General features: G+C 36.8%; 2 protein-coding genes across 2 annotated transcripts; both read left to right on the top strand.

The window, feature by feature from the left end:
* Positions 1-12,278: 12,278 nt before the first annotated feature.
* Positions 12,279-14,834, top strand: hmx1 (H6 family homeobox 1). Its single transcript, XM_028454228.1, is given in 3 exon segments — positions 12,279-12,731; positions 14,106-14,577; positions 14,579-14,834. Coding segments are annotated over 3 exon segments (876 nt in total). The 5' UTR covers positions 12,279-12,445; the 3' UTR covers positions 14,697-14,834.
* A 1,147-nt stretch (positions 14,835-15,981) lies between these two features.
* hmx4 (H6 family homeobox 4) lies at positions 15,982-18,530 on the top strand. The gene is made up of 2 exons (XM_028454229.1): positions 15,982-16,314; positions 17,634-18,530. The coding sequence occupies exons 1-2, from the start codon at positions 16,107-16,109 to the stop codon at positions 18,185-18,187; spliced, it is 762 nt and encodes a 253-aa protein (XP_028310030.1). The 5' UTR covers positions 15,982-16,106; the 3' UTR covers positions 18,188-18,530.
* Positions 18,531-18,739: the final 209 nt, after the last annotated feature.

Here is an 18,739-nt window from a genome sequence, read left to right as displayed (position 1 = left end):
CACAACCAAACCGTTAGAGATACGCAAATTATTTTGATGATTTTTAATCTTCAAGTGTTCTGGCTGAGTTTGAAGCGAATCGAATGGAGTCCCTCAGACTAGTTTGCGCAAATGCGCTTCCAGGGCAAAACGCCATTTATTGACCAAAGATGGCTGACTTCCTGTTTGGTTTTGGGCGTGGTCATAATGTAACTTTTTGCTCATCTTGGGGTCAATAATATATATGGCGAATTTTGTATGAATCGCACAGACCGGCAGGGTCATGCGGTCTCATCGCATTTTTGGCGTCTATAATGCGCGCCATGTGCGCAATTTTTTTTCGCTTTTTTTTTTCATTGCACCAAATTATGTATTTTTTCAGCAGGCCTGAGGTGCGTGCAAATTTTGGTGAGACTTTAGGAATCCTATAGGGGGCAAAACCGAAAAGGAATAATAGGGAAAAAGAGCAATAACAATAGGTTCCTACAACCAGGCATTCTGGCCTTTGACCCTAATAATAATAATAATAATAATAATAATAATAATAATAATAATGTTGATGATGAGAGTAAAAAGGAAATAATTCAGGGTTTTAAAAAGTAAATGCGTAATTCGAATTCACAATCAAATGGGAAGGAATATAAATAAAAAAAAATATTGATAATAATGAAAAAACAAAGCAAGAAAATAACTACAACATCCACTTGGACCGTCATTGGATAATAATCTGCTTTTGGTTTGACATTTTTTGGCGTCCATAGGTTGTCATAGCAACCACAGAAAAATGTCCATCATAACGAAAAAAACTACAGATCGATTACATAAACTGATTCCATAGCATGAACGTGAAGTCACTGGAAATGTAATCAAAACCATTCTAAAGCCACAATCTGTTGTTTTATGCACCTTTTTATATTTAGCACTTGTTTTTATTCTATTTTATTTAACTGATGCTAACTGACTGTTACCAACAAAGTTTTCTTGCTTATTTGCAAAGATAATAAGTCTGTTATTATGTCTTATGTCATATACATCAATCTGCCACATCAATTAGACTAGTAATAGCAGTCACCAGTTTTATAATACACAAACTGTTCAATATATGAAATAAAAAGGATTATGTACATATATAGTATAATAGTGTAAAAATAATACTGTAAATGTAAAAAAAATAAATATAGTCATTCATATGAATAGAACACAAATATCTTGTCCAAATAATCTGAATATTCCATTCAATTATTTGCTGCTGCTGCAAGGGTTATGTTGTTTTTGTATATTAATATTAATTTTGTATATATTCTAATTGTATTAGTAGTGTTTTTCTAGACTGGTGCCCTGTACAGGTGTAGTAATATATATATATATATATATATATATATATATATATATATATATATTATACGGCCTGCATTTTCAATGTAAAAACTACAAATTAAATAAAAAAAATAAAATTCAGTTTTAATGTGAATGGCAAATTAGATGTACATTTCCTCTTCTTTATTGTAGGGGGAGTGTATTTGTATGTCTTTCAAACAAGAGCAATGTAAAAGTGTGCCATCTAACGTGTAAACCCATGGTATTTATGTTTTTTTTGCCACATTTATAATGTTTTCTCGTATAAAAGGCCTCCCATATTTTTTGACTTGTTTTTTCCACCCATCATTTACATTTTTTTATTTTATATTATTAGAAAACTAAAAGTTGCTTTTTAATATTTTTTTTTTATGTAACTGTAATGCATAATGCCCGTATGTCTCACTAAGCTAGTGTCATTAGGAACAGTATAAGGAAAAAGCACAATGCTCTGCACAGTTTGCTTTCATTAAATCCTATATTTTATTGTTTTATATTTAGACAGCCACGTTGGAATCCAACAGGGAAGTTTGTATTCCTCCAGGCAATGCAGAATAAATATATAAATATATTTTAACAAACCGATGTGAGATAAAACTATATATATATTATGCTTTTCTACACATGCATGAGGCTTGGAGCCGGTCTTAGGCCTTTGTTACCGCACTGATGAGCCCGTCCTGACAGGGGTTAACGTGCCGTGAAGAGGTTAAACAAACCGACATTCCCGGTACAAAATCCTTTGGACACGCAGGGCTTTATAAGTCAATAAAACCAATGAGTAATTCCCTGGAGGAGGGTGAGATTTGTGGCTTTTATTGTAGGATTCAGACCAAGAAATGTGCCAGTGTTTGAACTCAGGCTGTGAGCGGATATACTTACAAATCTGATGTTATTAAGAATTAATAAAGTGGTCCCCAACCTGTTTTGGATCGTGACCCCATTTTAATGTCAAGCATTTCTGGCCAGACTAAAGTCTTTAATTTTTATTCTTTGGATTATTTTTTGATGAAATGTTTCATTTGTTAACTGTATTACAAATATGATTTTTTAGAAACAAGTGGTTCCAGCTCAGATTTTATACTGCATTATTATTATAATATTATTATTATTAATAATAATAATAATAATAATAATAATAATAATAATAATAATAATAATAATATTTATATTTGACAAAGTGAAAGTAGAGTTGTGTGTTTTCAGTTTTTTTATTTCATTTTATAACAATTACCAGACATTTCAGGCAACCCCATTTAAACTCCAAGCGACCCCACATGAGTCTCGACCCCAAGGTTGAAAAATACTGCAATAATGATCTAAAGGAGTTGCCCCTTTTTTCCCCAAGCCTAGACCTTTTTATTTATTTATTTATTTATTTATTAAGTATCCAATAAAAGTCAAAGAATGTATTTACAAAGTAGCCTACATTTACACACATTTTACATTTGAATTCCTCTGTTTTGTTTAAACTCGTGTATTTACCATGCAAATATAGAAAATAAATGTATACATAAACTGAAAAAGCTCACTTTGCTTTAAATAGATCCCAGTCAGCTGAGACACATAATAATAATAATAATTATTATTTATTTTATTATTTTTTAAAGGCCTTCTGGGATGTGATTAGAACTGATGTGCTCCTGCTATTGCTTAACCCTGAAATCCTCTGTGAGAACCAAAAGGGCCTGTGGTTAAAATCTCTAATATATTCACACTGATATTATTATTACTAATATACCAAGTGTCAGGCTGTAAATAAATGAGTGTTTTTCCAGTTATAAAACTAATGGTGACCCTTTAACCAACCCTGCAGTGACCCACTGACACGTTTAGTCAAAATCCATAGATTAAAACCAGCAGGGATTACAACTTCATAAAGGAACCATTGATATGATCATATGAGTAAAAATAAGAGTTTTTTTTATAGATAACATTGAGTTTTCTGACAGTGTTCACTTTGTTAATTAAACATTTCCGTCATAGTTCTTGTTGACTATTTTATTTTAAGTGACCATAACTAGACTAAGACTAAATATGAAAAAAACAAATTAAAGTATATTGATATTTTCGTCAACTAATAAAAACTAAACTCTAACATGTGATGAAATCCAATCAGAACTAAGTTTCTCTTTTGGAAGGTATCCAATCAAAACTTCTTTTGTTACTTGGTAGGAGGGAGAAGCGTTAATACCAAGGGCAGGTTGATCAATGGTAATTTGACGCTTTAAAAAAATTCACAGATTTAGTCGACTAAATTCTTAATTTCATTAGTTGACTAAATCTAGACGATAACAGACAAAACTTTGACGAAAGCTATGCAGCATTTTAGTCAAAATAACTGAAACTGAATAAAAATGTATTGTGAAAATGAACACTGCTGGCAGATCGTATATGTCGTGTGGTACGCAATTTTGATCAAGAAAATAATTTTCTGTGAAATGTCAAAATTAAAGTTGAAATTTCGAGAACAAAGTTTAAACATAATGTCGAGATTAAAGTTGAAAAGTGAAGATTAAAGTTAAAATAATAATAAAAAAAGAACCTACAGTACCTCAAAATAGAGCATTGTGATAAATGTCGAAGGTTTTCTAATAAAGTCAAATCTACAGCAGCTGACTAGGGCCAATTCACCATATACGACAACAGTCTCCATGCAAACTGGCCCTAATCTGTTTCCGTAGCTGCTGAGTAGCCACAGACGGACTGAATGCTCCACATCTTCATAACTTCACTGGTTTTTCCTTCTGAACAGATTACATTTTTGGCAATATCTCTTCAAAGTCCTTAAAGACATTACAACACATTGTTTATGAGCTAAAAAAGAAATAATCTCTTTTAAACCCAACTTTAAAATATAGTCCAGTGGTTCTCAAACTTCTTTGGCTCTAGTTTCTCTTATTTCAGAATCCAAGTACCCCCTTTGTCTGACGACAACATTTTTGCTCAGAATTCTATGAACAATAGAGCAAAGTGATAGAATGATTTAGTGATGATAACACACATTTCAAAAAATCTGACTTTGCAAATAAGTGGAATGCAACTGTATTTAGTGCTTCCTGTATTGATTTCTATAGTATTTATCATTTCCAGTCATTTTCAGTTCATGTTCTAATCAAGATCATTTCCATCATCTGTGTGTGGTTTTTTTTTTGAGTCATTTTGTGTAATTTGTTGTTGTCTTTCTGTTATTTTTTATTATTTGGTATATTTTTCTCTTATTCTGTGTGTTTTTGTTGTTGTTTTATAAGTTGCTGGTAATATTCAGTATGATTGTTATTTCTAACTAAAAATAAACATTATAAAACCCCCATATTTTTTAATGCTTTCATTTGTTAATTTTCCTCTCTCTCTCTCTCTCAGGTACCTCCTGTAGTCTCAGGTACCCCATCAAGCACCCCTAGGGGTACACGTACCCCCATTTGAGAAACACTGAGTTAACGCATTCATCGATACATGGCATTTTGTAGATGACCATGATTTGTTGTCATATGGAGAATTGTTGATTCTGTAGATCTGACTTTATTTGCAAACCTTCGCCTTTTCTCACGATATTGTATTTTTGAGTTCAGTATCGTAATTAATCTGTTTTTTTTTTTTTACTTTAATCTCGACATTTTGTCTTTCTTCTCGATTTGGCCAAAATGATTTCCTCCATCAAAATTGGCCCTCATCCTCTTCCGTAGCGTGGACACGCATGACGGAATAAATTGAACAATCTCCAATAGAAAGTCTCTGCAGTCCCAGGAGTTGTGCATAGTTAGAACCTTTCCAAGTTTTTGTTGTGAGGCTCACGCTGACAAAGAGCCGAAAATGCCTCACGACGGTTTGGCTCTCATATGCTGTTGACTTGCACTGAGAGCAAAGGGAATGACTGAGATTATGGGCAATTAAAGCCCACTTTATGCTGGTCTGCTGGCGTCACACAGTCTGGCCAAGAATGCTCACCTCGCTAATATCATTGAGAACAAACTCTGCAGCATTAACTTATTATGTACAGTGTGAATTATTAATGCAAGAGCTAGCACCGTCAGGCCTAGCATGCTTTCCAGTTACAGGAAAGCAAGTAAGCAAGAAAAAAACACAGTGAAAGGCTCAAAAGTTAAAATAGTCTGAATTAGAATATAAAAAACTTGCATATGCTTAAATGGATGCTCACATGCAGAGAAGATAAAGTGGAGTATTGTGTTTGTTTTTGCATGGAAAGAAGAACTACGAGCTGAACATATTTGTCAAAGACATCAGGCCGAAAGGTTTTTTTTTACCTTTTTCATATTTATTTACAGTGTTTTATTGCATTTTTTTTGGGGGGGCAACATTTGCAAAGAGAACTGAAAGTGAGATATTCCACAGTTTAACCCTCAGGGCACTGCTTATTCAGTGTTTTAATTTCTCAATCTCTCATTCAAATTGAAGACTAATTGTATGAACCTTGGTCAGAAGTTTTCTTTTATTGTCAAGTTCATAACTCCATGATCACTTTTATTGCATGATTTACAGAACAGGGGATATAAAATGTACCGACACTCTTTGAGTTCGGGACCAATTTGGTTCCATTGACTCCCATTATAACCACATATTTTGGATACACTGTTATCCGGACATATAGTGGTTTTCCCAACAAATTCCTAATAAATCTAAGCCTCTACCTTCAAAGTACAGGGAAAACAGGAGTTTCAATGGAGGACAGTTATGCTTACCCTGCAAAATGCATGGCAATAAAAAATCTGAAAACCATACAAATGGTGTTGATGTGTTGGGATACACATAAAATAATATATTGTATGTGTAGGTTTGTTAAGGCGACTGTGAATGTTTGACAATATATTACACTTCTGCTTCTTGCATGCACAATGTGCAATAACTGTTATAACTTGGCATCATCTTCAATTTCACAATAAATAAATAAATAAATGTTATTAACCAACTACAAAAACAAGAGCCAAAAGTGCACAAAAACACTTTAAACACATTTAAAGTTGTTTATTTATCTGCAGTCTCTATTTATATGCAATGAGGCTTCCAATAGCTATAAACATCTTATATCTAATGGAGCGATTATAGATCAATCTCACCATGATCTCCATTAAACCAATGATTTCTGTATAAAAACATGCAATCCATGGCTGCACGACCCTTGTTGGCCATTAGAGGGGCCCCTATAACCCAAAACTAAAGGCAGCTAAAATCAAATCAAAGGCAACCATGTCCAATGTTGGTTTGTTTGATAGAATTTTCCACAGTATTTATAACTACGGACAAATATTTGTATACAAATGGTTTCTGTTTGGTCCTTTATTTACTGTATGCTCCTACGTGCATCGGTTTGTGTACGGCTACGTTTAACAGCTTCACTGAATCGCAATAAAAGCATTCCAACACAAATAGCAGTGAAACCCCCTGAAGGAGCTTTATAGAGTATACCATCCTGTGTCTGCGCGCTGTTGTGATGCCTGTGCTATAATAAATGAACTGGGTCAAACTGTCTCCACTTGTATTGACTGCAGCGATTGCTGGTACTGAGAGCAGCAGAGCCATAAAAATCACACCAGAAGAGTTACAAGAAGCTGTAAAATGGTGATCAGAGCCACTTAAGTCATTTCAAAGCACTCGCTAGGGGAATGATGAGTGTAACCTGTTGACGTTTGGTCACATGAAACAATTGTGCGTTAAGAGATACTGCCATTAATTAAAAATAGCATGACATTTAACGTGTTGAACAAATGTCAAGTCCATTTTCCTCTTTAAAAAAAAATATGAGCTTCATAACATATAGACACAGATCATGGTGGTCAACACATGCTCAAAAAAAAACTAACAACAAAGTGGTATCAGAGGCTAGAAGAGCTCCGGTGATCCACAAACTCTTTTTTGCTCAGTTTGCACACAACTGAGCTTTTGTTTTCCATCCAGTGTTTTTGTTTTCTCTAAAATTAACACCCACGAAGCACAAAGTCAGTGCCCAATCCTTTCACACGCCTGATCCTTTCGGATTCTTTTTAAAGCATTCGTGAAACGCGTCTACATCCGGTCGGCCTATTTTACGGCAGTTTGTGTATATTTAAAAGTTTGAAACCTTGCTATTTAAAAATAATTACAAATGTATGATTTGAGAGAATTTTGATTTACTTTGGTTTTCCTTTCTATTTTCTGTTTGGTTTTTTGATTGTTAATGTTGTGTATTGTGTTTTGATCCATTTTTGTACATATCGTCTTGTGGTGATTTTTCCTGTTTGTCTTTTTTTTTTATTAACAATTAAAAACACCACAAAAAAATATTTACATGTGTACTATTAAAATATTTAACAAACGTTGTATAGTCCGTTTACATTCAATTATCACATCCCAGAATCTCTGTCGTAAAAAATTGCAAGTGAAGAAAGTGACGTAGTTTACGCACATGCGTTGAAAAGATCTGAAAGAATCAGGCACCCACACAGCAACGACTTCTCCTCTGGTTCTACTGTTTGTGTTGTGGTCTGTGCATCAGTATTATGGGTATACCAGGAACTTGTGCAATGAGAATTGTTCCGCACTGTTTGGAATGCAAAAAAAAAACAAACAAAAAACAGCAAAAAATACACTTAACTGTGTTCATTTTTAACCGTGTTATTTTTCTGTAATTAATGAATCACAATTAACGACTTAAAGCCCCAGCCCTAATTATAATATATAAAGTATTCTTGTGTTTTTAGTTGACTACCATCACAATTTTCAAAATTTCACTTCAAATCTTAAAATTTGGTGGTAAAATGAACACTTATTGTCTGACACAGAAAGTGTTATTTACATTTAAAAAAAATAGTGTTTTTAAATACAAGCCTCACTTTATTAAAAGCGGATAATGACATTGAAGTGATGGTTTTTTAATAATACCAAGTCATTTAGGTGGAGAAGTGAACAAAAGAAAGGGAATGGAGGCAGTGGTGAGTGCAGAAGAAACCAGTAGGCTGCTGTGAATGAACAAGGGTGCCAGGTTGGATAAGGATCAGCAGAGATGAGGGAAGACCATGAGGTGCCTCAGGCTCTGGACTGTCAGGCCATGGGGCACTGGGTGCTGGCCAGGGTGCCACATCACACAGACAGCATGTGGTACACAAAGAAACCTGATCTGATGTGGGGTTTTAACACCTCCATGAAAACAGCACCAAACACACCTAAAGAGCACTGCATGCACTAAGTTGGCAACGTAATGTGTGATGATGGTGGGGCACATCCTCCCAAAAGAAGCACAGAGTAGTTTACTTTGTATATTAAAATAGAGAAAATGTTAAAGGATAAAAAACTTTGTGGACTGTGAATAAAAAACACAGTGTTGATAAGTTTATCAGCTGTTTTAAAGTAACTTTTGATATCTTCCATTTCTAACCTTCCATAACAGCTATACATTTACAAAGAACCATTGCCATCAAATTATGCTACCTTGTAAATTGCTCTGATTCACAAATTACACACACACACACACACACACACACACACACACACACACACACACAAAATATACTTCAGCTACCTCACAGGAAGTTAAACACATACACAGGTCCAACCTAAGAAAAGCTACTGTATATTCGCATAGCGAGTTTGACTTTACTTTTTGGGAACAAAATTATCAAGTTTGAAGGGGTTTATGATGATTACTCTGTAAAAATTCAGGGAAGTACAAATGATTCCCTCAATAAGTAGAAGAACCTAAAATTAACTCATGACTTCCATAGTCCACGTAAATATGTACGAAACTAAACGTTGAATCCATTCTGAATTTCCGCTTCCTTCTAGTGCTTTCATTGTTTAATTCATTGTCAGCAGTTTCCATTTCCTATTGTTTACAAAGTGTTCATACAGTGTGTTTATTATTAATCAGCCTTACAGAGAATCAATAAGTCATTTGTCAAAAAAAAAAAAACAACAAGTGTAAGATTTAAAAAATGTGGATGCTTTTTTTTATTGACGGTTCTGATATTTAGATAATATTCATCATTTAACACTTTTTTTTTTAAATCATAAAGTTGTGGTAATTAATTTTAAAAAGGTAATATTATTTATTGATTTAATAGAAAATGTTGAGTTTTACACCTCAGTCAGGTGTAGAAGTACACACGCGCACACACGCACACGCACACGCGCACGCACACACGCACACACACACGGGGGTCATGTTACCACTATATGTGCTGAGTGTTAAGTTGAAGAGCAACATTACCACAGTCAAAGGGCAAAACCTGCCTAAAGGAGGGAGGAAAATGAGAACGAGCGAGCGATAGTGGAGTTAAAGGTCAGACTCTGACTCCACTGAGGGAAATAAAGGCTCAAATGTCTTGCCATTTCAAGGGAAAGGGTAAAGACGCCCGTCAGTACTCATTTGAATGTTTCAGATGGTCCATTGCTGACGCTGATGATTTCTGAATCAGGGTGAAGACCTTGTTTTTTTCCCCAAAAAATGTTCTAACAATGTATAGCTTCTCTTTAAAAACTGTTACTCCAAAAGATATTTTGACTATTTTGTAATTTATAGCCTCTATAAAAAAGCATGGGCAACTGGTGGACTAGGGGACACATGCAACATGCAACCCTTGGTGTAATTTTATGCAGCCCCCCAAAGTAAACGTACAAAATGCAAAGAATTACAATATTGCAGGAAACTACAGTAAAAGACAAGAAAAACACAGAAAATACTCCAAAAACCCACTAAACTACTACAAAAATTAATAAAACAACATAAATACACAAAATTACTCAAAACGTACAAAATTACAGAAAATGACAAGAAAAGTACGTACACAAAAAGACAAGAAAAACACAATAAATGACCAAACCCACAGACCAAACAAACAAGTAAAATAACAACAGAAATACACAAAAAAAATTACTCCACAGAATGCAAAATGACAACACAAATACACAATATGACTTCAAAAAAAGATACATTTAACAGGATAAAAACACAAAAGGAACAACAACAAACATACACAGAATGACACAAAAACACACAATTACTATAAAAACTATTAGTTGTTTCCTGTGTTAACGCTCAGATTGGTCATTATTCTGACATGAATGTTGATCTGTCAAACTCAAGCTATAGATATAAACTATCTCAAAGCGTATGTCAATGAAACATTCATTTCTCAAACTATTTTCCATAGTCCATTAAATAACTTTTTGACATAAGTATTCCCTTTCTCTTATTTATAAATCCAAGTCCCCCCTTTTGTCCGATTACAGTTGTTTTTTCTTGGTATTCTGAGAAAAATGTTGTAGAGTGCAATTATGGAATGAATGAGTGATTACACACATTTTAAAGAACCTCACATCATGGAAATTAGTGCCTCCTGAATAGATTTATTTCTATAGTTTTTATCATTTCCAGTCATTTACCCTTGGGGGTACACATAACCCTATTTGAGAAACACTGATATAGAACATATATAGGCCTGTATCATCATATATTCCCCTTTTAAAACTGTATATGCCACATTGATGTCCTCATTACACACATTTAACTTTCCATAAATAAAATGAATTATTCCAAATTGTAATTACAACTACATTTTCTATTTCGCCATATTCAGATGTCTTGAGGTGCGTACAGTATTTCATATTTAACATTTTATTAGATAATGGGGGTATTATTCATATCATTAATAAGACGATTGAGATGTTTCAAACAGAGAGCATCATCGTAAAGTGGGTTTGCAAACTTCAACTTTACATTTATTTTCCAATTTTCTTTGTTATCTTTTCAAAACCTTTAAAAATCTTGTGAAATAAACTATTTTGACAATAAATCTGAAAGGCCCGTTTGGTAATCTGGTTGATATTGACCCAAACAGAATGAAAACCATGACCTTAACCATGCAGCGACTTGTATCCGATTATAACTGTAATAAAAAATTTTAAAAAAAAACAGCCAGAACATTGCAGCCAAGAACATGCACAGTTGGACTTAATCAAAAGTACTCCTTTTTGGGAACATTTTGAGTCATTAAGCAAAGTTTAGATAACCTTTGAAAGCAACAGATTCCTGTGCCATGTGTCACACGGGCCATTGTGCACAGTCCAATGCACGCATGGGATTTAAACTCATCTATCAGAGGCTGATCACGATGATTCACATAATTATCCTCTTTAGGTCTGATTTTCATTAAAGGGCAGAGTTTATATGTGGAAATGAACAGTATTATCTAAGCAAAGTGTAATTTTCCTATAGAACAGGAATGTTAAACTCCTTTTAGTTCAAGGGCCGAACACGGACCAGTTTAAACTCAAGTGGGCCGCAGATTTTAGGTGGGGGGGAAAAGAACAACTTTAATATCATTGTACCTTATTTTTCAATATCATTTCACTTGATTTTTTTTAAAATTTTGTTAGCAATTTTTTTGTGTGGAATTGTGAGAAATTGCGAGATTTGTGGAAAAACTGAGAGTTCTTTCCACTATTTCCAATGAAAATGACTGCATTCATGCGATATAAACAAAAGAAAAATGCAACGCAAGTGTTATTAAATTGAGAAATTGGAGATATCCACAACTGGATTATTTATTCATTTACACACTATTTATATTTTCTCTGTCATTTTTACTTTCTTCTGTGGACCGAATTGGATGCTCTAAAGGGCCGGATTTGGCCCCCGGGCCGTGAGTTTGACACAGGTGCTGTAGAAGCTTAAAAATATAATCAAAGGTCAAGGCAGGCATAGCTTCCAGGTCAGAATTGACTGCCTGGACCTCATTTCGCTGCTTCCAGTTTGCTAAATGACCCACACAACGCTCACTGCTCCACAGACAGAGGTTTGTGCTCGTCTGTGGCCGCGAGAGGACTGGCCTGTGAACGCGCGCATGCATGCACGCACCATCAGCAGCTGACGCATGAGACCGTAATTCCTCTTTCTTTGGAAAACCCCCCCATCGCTCCGCGCTCGTCCAATCGCTGCGTGCTCTCGGCTCAGTGCGCGTTCCGCTGCTCCGCTTCCTCTCAGCCACCGTGGAGATCCCCGAGCATGGCTGCTGGTCTGAGGAAGCAAGGCTGGGAATGAAATGTTGGAATTTGGATCATCTTTGTACATGGGAAAAGTGAGGATTCGCGGAGGTTTCTGTGCGTAATTACGCACCGCATGTTTGGGGTGAAAATGCAGAAAAATGTGACGGAGAACCTCAGACCATCTGGTTCCAAGGCGTCCTCGTTTTTTATTGAGAATCTGCTGAGCAGGGGGAGGACAGAGCACGGCTCCAGACTCGTGGAAAGTGGCTGTTCAGACACGGACTCCGAGGAGCGAAATTCAGACGCGTTGCAGGACGGCAGAGGAGCTCCAGGGCCCGGGGGCTGCAGCACGGGCTCACCGCTGCAGTGGAACCGTGGTGGGAACGTCTTACACCTGGGGGGTGTCGAACCATCGCAATGTGAGTAGCGACAAACAATGAAAAAATTAAACTAAAAAAAAAAAAAAAAACATTGAATAATTAAATCTAAATATATCAAACTGAACAGTAACCGTGATGTTGGGACGCTTATCACACACATGAAAGCACAAGGAAAACTGGGTCACTCGTCCAAATTACGCATGAATGAAAACCAAACTGACAAATTCACCATCTCTCAGTTATTATATTATTTACAATAAACAATTATACAATATGTTACAATTAATTAATTAAAAAGCCAGATATAATGCGCCATTGTTCCTAGAGTTTGAAAAGAGCTTTTATTATATCCTGAATGTCAACATCAGATCAGTGACAGTAGTGCATGATTCACGCACGCAAATTTCCCACAAACACCCAGATGATGATGACGATCACCGGTGGTTCATTGGCTCTGCGCGTCAACGTGACACTTTACGTAGGCCCTACATTTATTTAGTGTTACTTCATTTGTGCCATTCACGCCCAAGCTGATCAGTGCCCCTCCAGGTTTGCAGAGTAAATGTGACCATAAATCATAGTATTCAATACAAAATTAGATTTAAACATTCTGCAAATAACTTTTTTTCCCCCCAGTCGCCTCACTTTTGTAGCCTAATATTGATTGAATATTGTCTTTGACTTAATTGTGGACGTTTTCCTTTTTGGTTTAGTGTTAATTGTTTTCATTTGTAATATTTCTTGAGTCTTTGTGACAAAAGTAATTTTCCCTGGGATAAATGATGTACTTCTCATTCCGATTCTGAATCACACAGCATGCAGCGTGGGCTTGAACATTCCAATGAGACATGAAATTTAATAAGGTCTCCATAGGCCTTGGGCATTACATCGACATCCAAGATATATCGAGATTTTAATTTTGGACAGATATAGAAAATTGCAATATCTCCTATAAGGATAAACTTATTTTATAGCTTGTATTGTCTACTTCTCAGAAGAGCATGAAAAGTGCAGTTCGATGGATTGCTGAGTGCATCCTAACCTAGACCTTTCCCTAAACAACCCACACTGAAAACTTCACTCACACGTGCTGTCCCTTAGTGGAGAAAAAGCAAGAGTGACACTATTGTTAGTCAATAAATATACCTCTGTGCATCAGCAAATTTAACCCAGATTGTTTTTCTACATAGATAAGACTTTAAGTATATATATATATATATATATATATATTGAGATTTATATCATTTTGAAAAAAAATATTGAGAAGTGAGTTTGGTTCATATCGCCTCAGCTCTAGTCTCCACTCTATCAACTCACAATGATATGATCTGTACTGTATATTAAACGTGTTGTGTTTGAAAGCCCAAAAAGTCCACATAATTGTTTAAACTGTTGTTTTATTTTGTTTCTCAGGTCCGAGGAGCTCCTATGAACCATGTGGCCCAGTATTAACCAATGACAGAGGCTCCCCCGCAGTGTCTGAAGCAACGAGTGAATGTAGTGACGATAATGAGAGAAAAACGGGCGACAACAACGTCACGGATGACAGCGAAGACGCACAGAGCGCCGTTGACGCACGCTCGGAGCAGGACGCACCATCCGAGCCGTGTGCCGCCCGTAAGAAGAAAACCCGGACAGTGTTCAGCCGCAGCCAGGTGTTCCAGCTGGAGTCCACGTTCGATGTGAAGCGGTACCTGAGCAGCTCTGAGAGAGCCGCCCTGGCCGCGTTGCTGCACCTGACCGAGACGCAGGTGAAAATCTGGTTCCAGAACCGGAGGAACAAGTGGAAAAGACAGCTGGCAGCGGACCTGGAGACCGTGCACATCCCGAGCACCAGCCAGAGGATTGTCAGGGTCCCCATCCTGTACCACGAAGGACCCTCACCTGGCTCTGGGCTTTAACCTGAGCGGACACGCGGCTTTTTCCAGCTCCATCCACTACCCACTGTCATCGTTCGCGCACTCCATGAGCGTGTTAAGGTCCCAGATGACCGGTTTAGTGTAAAGACTCCTATACATCAGAGCCATGACACTATTATTAAGCTGTTTATTACCTAAAAAATAATAAAATCACCCGTTAAATATTAACCGTGCAATAAGCCATGAATGTTGGCAATGGAATCTTCTCCATGTCTCTGTTAATCCATCATGTATGTTTGATTACACATGCTATTTTTGCAAACTTTTCTATTTAAAGACACGATTTTTTCCCCAACTTTGTCACTTTTTCACATTATTAAAAAAAAAAAAAAAAATCACCAAAATGACTTGTCTGTTTCTTGAAACCAAACGTTTACAGTTTACAACAGTGGGTTAAATGCATATATTAACCTAGATATGACACAAAGAAAAACTTTAATCAAAGGAAGTTCACTTCTATGCTTGCTTTGAGAGTCGTATGCTCATTTATTTGATTGATTTTTAATTTATTTATCCCAACATGTTTATCACATTTTTTAACGAACACCAAAGGAAACATATAATTAGACTTCAAATCAAGTTTGTTGTGTGTGTGTGTATATATATATATATATATATATATATATATATATATATATATATATATAGAAGCATGTTTGTCTTTTTGAAGTTATTTTCTTTCCTGAATAATGTGAAGCAATGTAAGAGCAACATATAAAAAATACATATATATATAAAGGTAACAAGAAAAAAAAACAAAAAACAAATATTATGTAATGTATAAAGAATAATTCATAACAGGATATAACAGCACATTTAATGGCTTAAGTGCTGTAAAAGTCTCTACAGGGGATGACGACATAAATTAAGGGAACCTAAGTGAATTTTTCTAATGGACTTTTATAATCTGAGACAGACTGGCGTCCTGTTTAGGGTGTACCCTGTGATACACTCACTATGAGCTGACCCTGAGTATATAGATGGATAATGAATAGATGGATGGATGGACTTTTACAATATTTATATGAAATGTATGTAAACTATTTAGACTGCACACACAATAAGGCCCGTGCATTCAACTTGTAAAAAGTGAATCTGGTTCAAACAAAAGGGGGAAAAAAAACAACAACAAAAAACATCAGTGTTTTATTATAATAAAATCCTGTATCAGATGTTTTTGATATCCGTATGCGTTCCATTAATGATGTGTAAAACCAGTAAAACAAATATAGCCTATAACCACACGCACGCAGACACCGTCACGCTGCTATTGGTCCGCACTGACCCATCTTTTGGACCAATCAGAAACGCTGAAGTGCTCCATCCTGCTTGTGCGGCGCAGCCGGAGCTCAGCCTGCCCAGCAGTGTGTGCTGCCGCTATGGTGCGTGGACCATCTTACACGTCAGTGCCGAGCCCCGCGATCCAGGTTCGAGTTTAAGGACGAGCTGCAAACGAGGACGTAAAACAACCATAAAGACGAACGCCTTGAAGAATATGAACAAAGCAGAAGTGCCATGTCGACCCAGCGCCTCTCTGAAATTCACCATTGACAGCATCCTCAACCTGAAGACGAGCGGGAGAAGCCCCGCGGCACGGCAGGATGACCGGGACACGGCCGTGCGTAAAGACGCGTTCCAAGTGCGCACGGAGGAGAAAGGCGGTCAGCGGCAGAAGGAGCCGGAGAGCAGGCTCAGCGGCAGCGGTAAGAGCGTTTCAGAGTGTGCACTGTGCGGTTACAGTGTTTCACAGCTCTGCATGAGAGCTCAATATATCGAGATTAGAGATATATCAAGTTTTCTATTTTGGCAATGTAGAAAATTACAATATCGATATATAGCTTATTTCGTATCAAATACTTGTTTTAAGAGTCGCTGCTTTCTCCACTCCTCAGAAGAGCATGAAAAGCACAGTTGGATGGATTTCTGAGTCTGTTCTTCTAACCCAGAACCCCTAAAGCAGTTGTTCTCAAACCTTTTTGGCCCAAGTACCCCTTGATTTTATTTCTGAATCCATGTACCCCCATTTCTCCGACTACAACATTTTGCTCAGAATTCTACGAAAAAAACCACTATAGAGCATGATGATGGAATTAATGATAACACATTTAAAGAATCCCATTGTAGATAAGTGTAATGAAACAGTATGTGCCCCGGAATAGATTCATTTCCATGGTTTTTGTGGGACTAAGACTGAGCAGTGTGTTTTCAGTTCATGTTCTCATGAAGATCATCCATCATCATTATTATGACTATCATTTTTAACTAAAAATAAATGTTATAAAACCCCATATTTTTAATGTTTTTATTTGTTAAATTCCCACCTTATCTCTAAGTACCCCCTGTGGTGCCAGTACGCACCCCCATTTGAGAAACACTGCCCTAAACAAGCTACACTACCGAACTCACTCACACGTGCTGTCCCTTAGAGGAGAAAAAGCCAAAAGTGGCACATATTGTGCAGCTGCTTGTTAATAAATGTGCCTGTGTGGCATTTTGCATCAGCAAATTTAACACCGAATTAAAATGATTGAGAGTTATATCGTATAGGGCCCAGTGGTTCCCAAACTATTCCCTGTCACGTACTACTTCAGACATTTAACCTGAAGTCATGTCCTCTGCTCCTGCACACTTAAAAACATAATAATGTAATCTCATATACAATGTGAATTTTACCAATCCTGTTGAGAAATAATGTCATAAAAAACAATTACAATAATATATAAGCACACAAGTAAACATCTTATTTAGAATTATTACTTTTCCAGAGGCCAATGTTTAATCAGTGGCAATGCATAGAGGCTCCTGCCTACTGCTCTATTTATATTCTAGTTTTCAATGTTGTCATGCTATTTTTAATTTTTATTAGCGTACCCCTGGGGGTACCAGTACCCCACTTTGGGAACCTAGGTCGCAGAGGCTATATCGCCATGTTGAGAAAAAAAATCTAGAGACATGAGTTGTGGTCCATATCGCCCAGCGCTACTCTCCCTTCAGTAAGAACAATGTGTGCTTTCTGTTGCAGAGCTGATGACAGACTCTGACCTGAGCATCCATAGGAAGGCGGCCGACTCTGCGCACTTTGAAAGCGGGGACAGCAGCTGCGACGACAGCGGCTCCACCACCGCAGCATCGGACCCTCTCAAAGCAGGGAGCCCGGGGGGCAAGAAGAGCAAAGTGATCACGAAAAAGAAAACGCGCACCATTTTCTCCAAGAGACAGATTTTCCAGTTGGAGTCTACCTTCGACATGAAACGCTATCTGAGCAGCGCGGAGCGTGCGTGCCTGGCCAGCTCCCTGCAGCTCACGGAGACCCAGGTGAAAATATGGTTCCAGAACCGCAGGAATAAGTTGAAACGACAGATATCGACAGAAATCGACGGGCCAGTGAGTGACTTTAGTGAGAGTGGGAAGCCGGTGGTGGTGGGCCAGCTCCCGGCCTTGTACAAGGACAGTAACCTGCTGGGCCGGTGCCTGGTGCCCATGCCTCTGCCCGTCATGTACCCGGGCAGCAGCACGCCTTACCTCTGCTTCTCCAACGCCAGCAAGTACTTCAGCCTGTACGACGGGGACGTATGATGTGCATTTAACGCCCTTTCCACGAACAGACACTGTTTGATGGTGTGTTGCCAAGTTTTCAAGCATTTAAAGCGTTTAGACGTTGGATCCAACAGCACAGACTTAAAACTGTGGAGGAAAACTCGAAAAACGGCAGAAAGGAAATCTATTTACATATCACATAAACGGTTTTTATTTATTTTTCAGGGTTGTTGTTGTCGCTACAATATACTTTCTTTAATTATTATTATTATCATTATTATACATTTGTATTATTTCCAGCAGCCGAAGCCACCAAAGTCATTATAGCCAGTTTGCATGCGTTCCATGTATCATAAAGGATTTTTTGAATTACATGAAATTTATCTATATGTATTTAAAATGAATGTAATTAACATTTTATGTTTTTTGCGCATGTTTCTTTTTTTCTGACTATTCTATAGTTTTTATATTATTTCACCTGAAACACATTAAAACTTCTACTAAAACTGCTATTAAAAATATCTTCATTCAAGAAATGTATTTCACAGCACTGCTTCTCTATTTTGAGGATGACGTTTTTGTTGTTTATAT

Source organism: Gouania willdenowi, chromosome 1 (genome assembly GCF_900634775.1).
Source record: "Gouania willdenowi chromosome 1, fGouWil2.1, whole genome shotgun sequence".
NCBI classification, from domain to species: Eukaryota; Metazoa; Chordata; class Actinopteri; order Blenniiformes; family Gobiesocidae; genus Gouania; species Gouania willdenowi.
This window is presented reverse-complemented; position numbering and strand designations above follow the sequence as displayed.